General features: G+C 31.2%; 1 protein-coding gene across 2 annotated transcripts in view; it reads left to right on the forward strand.

Annotated features, from left to right (window-relative positions):
- The window catches only part of LOC129912450 (uncharacterized), a 91,657-nt gene extending 88,833 nt beyond the window's left edge, over positions 1–2,824 (forward strand). The window contains exons 4-5 of one of the 2 annotated variants that reach the window (XM_055990681.1): positions 2,002–2,330; positions 2,392–2,824. In XM_055990681.1, coding sequence (XP_055846656.1) covers positions 2,002–2,330; positions 2,392–2,673 — 611 coding nt within the window. In that variant the 3' untranslated portion in view covers positions 2,674–2,824. The remainder of the gene's footprint in view (positions 1–2,001; positions 2,331–2,391) is intronic. The other variant, XM_055990682.1, reaches the window with a different exon arrangement.
- Positions 2,825–6,046: the final 3,222 nt, after the last annotated feature.

The following is a 6,046-nucleotide window of genomic DNA, read 5'->3' on the forward strand; positions in this document are numbered from 1 at the left end:
TAAACTGTTAGAACATAAAACCTATAATATTGTACTTCCACGTGACGTATGTATAACCTACACATGTTTCCATAAGTAGAAATATATCAGCATACTTGTCAGATCGACCAAATTCAATTAGTTCTGATCACAGTTTTTTCATCCTTATAGCAGATTTGCACCACAATTTCTTCCTGTCTCTAACAGAGTGTCCTCATTTTTAGCAAAAAACCACCGTTTTAACGATACAAATTTATAGCACACAAACATGAAAGTCATTAACTAATGACCAACGATTAAACAAATTAATAATCGTCTATATACAAAAATCCTTACAAGATATTTAATGTAATAATGCATGCGCGGATTGGACCGCAATCCGGTCTGCCAAATATCTATAAACAAATCCGAACAAAAAAAAAATTAATTATATTAAAACTGACACAATCAACAGCATAATCGGCGTCTAATGAATGTTCCACTTAAAAACACAGGGCGCAGACACAAAGCCATCCTGAGACGACCGACGGCTTTTCATTCGTTCGTTTTGTTGATAAATACCCCATTACTCGTTTGCTATTATGTATGTTAAACCTGAGCAGCAACAAGCTCAAGCCTAGGCTAGGCACCAGCAGACCACAAGTATAGATATAACTAAGGCAGCAGACAGTTGTTGTCGAGGCTGCAACAAAATCTATTAATGTACATAATGAACCTGCATCTGCGCGCAGTCGCACATAAGATACCCACAACCATAGATTAATGGCCAAAAGGTCGTTCCAATTTCGCACGAACAAGTATTTTGGTTTTTTTTTTGGTTGCCAACTATACAATATAGCGTGGCATTAAAGTTAGCTCAATGGATGCAACAGAGCTCCTGCCCGATTGTGGGCCTACTTGCTTTTGACAGCAAAACTCAGCTATTAGTTTGCGTGATAAGAGAATTTTGATAAGACGAAGAGCTTGCAGCTACTTCCATGTCGTGACATGGAATATGCTGCTATGAAACTAGTTGCCTGTTTGTCTAAGATAAAAACGCTCTTCTGTCGTCTGGTATTTTCTTTTTAAAAAAATCCTGTTGACCAATATTTACACCAACCAAAACAGACACACAGTCTTTTGACCTAAAAAAAATAACAAAAAACTCTTTGAACACTCGGATTAGTCATACATAATTTAGTTTTGCGGAAATTTTATGGCTGTAGCCCGGTTGTAGTCTGCTTTATGTTGACAACTTTTTTATGATAGATACTTTACTAAGGCAAGTTATTTGTCGCGGTCCGTTGGTGGAGCACGATACCCGCCAATTCTACGCGACATTGTTTCGCTTTATTTATGCATTTGCATGAAAAATTTATGACCACTACGGTGGTCTATTATTCATTCCATTCAACAAAAAAAAAAAGAATTTATACATACCGACTGACTGTCAAAAAAACCAACAAAAAAAAAAATAACAGAGCTGTTTCATATCGCGGTGCAGGGTGAAAGGTGATATGTAAAATATTGAAATGGGTAGAATGTGTCCGCCTAAAGGACAACTAAAACTGATGGAAAATATTTTTTTTTTTATTTGAAAATTCATGGAATCAGAGATTGAAATGTGAGAATAAAATTGAGGCTAGAAGTTTTGGTATTGCAAAATTTTGCTTACAGAATTTATGTCTACATATTGCTGAAATTATGTCACAGTAAAAAGTTGGAATGTTAGTAAATAAAAAAGATTAATTTCTTTAAATATTTTAAAGGTGAAAGTAAAATAAAATAACATGACAATTTCTACCCTGAAAATTCGTTCCCTGTGATAAAATTGACAGCACAGAATTACGTCATCTTATTTGGTTTTTTTATATTCTAGAGACGAGCATGTTTAGTCGAAACCATTTTTGCTTAAAATCCGTTTAAGAAACATAAAACTCATTTTCAAGTTCGGACTTCAGCTCTTTTGTTTAGAATTTTTCGTTATATTCATTTAATTTAAAACGCATTTTTAATAAGAAATTTTTTAAATTTATTTTTCAGGAGGCCGTCCACTACCCTGGTGGTGTCGAAACAGTCGAGCTGGTACTAATGGACGCGCCTCAATGTCAGCCAAGCACCCTGCAGACAGTATACGTAGGCCAACAAGCAATTCCGGTGTATGGACTTGGCTCAGCAATCGAAGATCATCAGCTGGTCCCGATCAAATAGGGCCACCCTCGTCGTCGCCTGCAGAAAATCATTACACCCACATGGATGATGCGTACAGTCCGGTCGGCGTCGGAGAAGCTCTGTACGCTGAATTAGACCGGGAATCAGTACGATCAGCTAACCCATCGTATCAAAATACCGCTTACAGTCAATGCGGTGAGGTAGGTTCATTATCATTGATTTCCTTTCACAAACCAAACTAACATATTTCATTTCAACTAGAAGTATAACTTCCAACAACACGATCAGGACATTCCAATGGTTGTGTCATCAGCACCAAGCAGTGCCTATTACTCGGATCTATCTGTGACAGCAATACCCGGTGCCAATGATCGGGCCTATGAGGTAGTTGGACTTACAGTAATGTCACAACCGCTACCAAATTGGGACGCAGCGGGAGATTCAAGTGGTGGCAGTAGTGGAGGTTTGGCCTCTGCGAGACGTATACCCCGCCTAGCGGCGATCAACGAAAGTACGACCACAGTGCCCTCGGATTATGTTTAATTTTGTTTGCATTAAGAAAAATAAAATCGGATTCTTTTGCTTTTCGCTCCTCTCTCCTGCCACACATCCTTTACTTTATTATAATGTTTTCTTAGTTATTTTTGTACAATTTTGTTGTAAAAAAATTATATATATACATAACATAAGCGAGCTTAAGAAATATATAAATATTAATTTAAATTATCTTTTTAATTAATAAATTTTCATTAATTTTTCTAAATAAATAAAAAAAAAACGTATAATAAGCGATGAAATCGTTGGTGATATTTATATAAATTATATTATTAAAAATAAATATAAAATAAAATAATCAATTCTGTACTGATGATAAGTGAAAACAAAACAAAAATACGAATTAATTTTAAAACAAAAAAAAATATATATATTAAGAGCTTCTTTTAAAAAGAAACAGCGAATCATAAAAATAAACAAAACAAAAAAATATATAAATAAACAAAATTAATGGACATTTTTATTGTTAAGAAAAAAAAAGTAAGTTTTTATATATACACAAACCACACACGAAATATAAAGTTCTATATGTATACAACAATAATTAATTATTTTAAATCAAATAAAACAAAACAAAAATATATTGTATAAATTATATTTACAAAAATAAAAAAAAATACAAATGATTAAACAAAAAAAGAAAACATTTTGCTCATAAAGCAGTTAGTAATTCATTAGGGAAAATGTTGAAAATGCAATTAAAGCTGCCAATACAGGAATAAACCAATTAAAAGTATTTAACTTTGGTTTTAATATGTTTTAAGAAAAAAAAAAGTATAAATTAAATTATTGAAAATAAAATACATACCTAAATATAAAATATAAAGAAAAAAACTACTTAAGTTTTGTTCATTAATTGTGATTGTTTTTTTTTTTTATTATTGACAGCAAAAATAGAATTGTGTTAACAATATTTTTTAAAAATATTGTTAAATTTGAAATTCATTAAATTTTTGTTTAGTTATAGTAATATTATGATGATCGTGTATATAGTACTTTTAATAAATATGAAAAAAAAATCTTTTTAAACTAATATCAAAGGAATATTGATTTATTGATTTTATTTGGAATATCCAATTTTGCCATTTTATCATTTAGCTCAGGAGTGAGACTATGATGAGAATAAATCAAACGAAAAACAAAGTGTAAGTATAGATAGAGTATTTACCTACCCAAACAGAAAGAACTTACTATCTTTCTACTTCTTCTTGGAAATTTGAGATGTTTTTAACACAGCTACATAATCCTCGCTTTTAAGGCAGAGGCAAAAGTTGAAATTGGACGATTTCTTGGAGAGTCTCTTAAAGTTTTCAGAAACATGGGACACTAGTGAAAATTGACAAATACACTTTTTTATAAGACGATAAATAAAAGAAGTAGGAAAGTGAATGTATTTATTTAATTTGAGTAAAGTTTCAAAAAAGGTATTCAAAAACTATATGGAAATGTACAGTTGGGGGAACACAAAAGTATTCACTATGGGAACGATTTTGACGTCATATTTAGGTCTCTTGTCAATCGACAAGATCATTTCTCGCATAAGCCAATTCAAATAGCGAAAAATGGTGTACTAAATTCCATATCAAACTAAGCAAGAGGATTTTTTTTTCTTAAATTGCTTGATGTAGGATAAATATACACGACTCCTATTGGTTCAACTAAATTTAATTTTTCATGGTGTTAAATAACACCAGCGCATAACTGAAATATATTTGTGTTGCCTTAAATGTATAAACAAAAATTTGCAAAAAAAAACCTTAATCCGCCAAGAAGAAGCTGTCGCAATAACCTAAAGCAAAACTAAAGGTCAAAAACTCTTTCTTTAAAATTGTCACCTTAAACAATCAACTTCGTATGCCATAATACTGGTCAACGAGTTTTTCGTTACAGATTACTTGTCTGAAGGCTTTTAGTGTCCAGACCGCGAACCCGAGTCAGAAAAATTCTATAACATCACGTTGTTAATATTCACGTTAGAGAATCAAAAATCTCTTTTTGTTTTAGTGGCAATTTGTTTTATTTAAATTCGTAAGGATTTCAAAAAGAACTAAACTTCTTCTTTTAAAATCTTTTAAACTTTTTTTTTCTAGTTCTAGAAATCTTATGCCTCAAAAAGCAATTAAAAAACAGAATTTTGGAATTTCTTATGTGAATACTTTAATTACGATAATATAATTTTGGCTTTCAAGCTCAGCACAACTTAAACCTTTAGAAAAGTGTATTTTGGTTTCCGTAACAAAAAAAATTAATTTTGTTGCAATTAAGCCGTAAAAAATGAACTGAAGCTTAGCTCCTAGAACGAATGGTAATTAATTGTCATAATATTCCACATACGCCATAGAGACCGTTTAAGTTTAAAATTAAATAATTGATACCTAATACGTTATCCCTGAAGCAACAAAATGAATAATTCGACTTTGAGTGTTATTTGCTATTTTAAATGATAAAATAATGGACATCTCATGAAATTTATTCAACTTCACTTTCTGAACTAAAATTTATCTAGTAAAAGGAGTCAATGCACAGTGGGTCACCTCCCATACAAAGTGCGGTCAAAAATATAATGACCATTTTTTTTTTAAATGAAACATTTTATATGATTTATTATTGCAAAAAAATGCATCAAGTCAGTTTTTTTTAAATTTTGGTTATTTTCAAGAAAAATAAACAAAAGGTAAACAAAATTTTTTTTTGAAAATATAAAAAAAAAATGGTTAATCCCGGAAATGGACCTGCCTGTCAGTCGAGCACTTTACCCTTACCCTCTAGTTCAGTCTTTTATAAAAATAATAGTGCCAAAAAGGAATTTTTTTAGTTTTACGTTGTAATTTTTTTTTCTCCGTGTATCGTCATTTAAACTCGTATTACTCGAAAAGGGGACAAAGGGGGAAAAAACGGAGCTATTATTTCGAAAGGTAGGACGGTATTCTTCATTTGAGAACTTAAATTGTAGAGGGCACTCGAAGGCAAACCAACTAAATCTCTAATTTAATGAAAATTGAGCTAAATAAAAATGGTTAAAATTGCTTCGCTAACGAACCCCATTACAATTAGCCTTAATGTTATTTAACAATATAATTTATGTTTTTAGAAAGTAATAACCTTCTCATTGAATATCCATAATAATTTAATACTGTTCACAATTTTTAACACCCGCTATCACTATCGCAAGTTCACACCTTATAACTGCAGCGATTAAAAAACTGTACCTTTTTTTAAATACCGACATTGAATGGCTATTAAGAAATGAAAAAAAGGGTAACCGTCAAATTTTTTTTGGTTTTGGTTCGATGGGAGATTGTAGAACGTTGTTTAATCATTGGATTTTAAAAAATTGACATTTACTTTATTTATTTTTGAC

This window comes from Episyrphus balteatus, chromosome 2 (genome assembly GCF_945859705.1).
Source record: "Episyrphus balteatus chromosome 2, idEpiBalt1.1, whole genome shotgun sequence".
NCBI lineage: Eukaryota > Metazoa > Arthropoda > Insecta > Diptera > Syrphidae > Episyrphus > Episyrphus balteatus.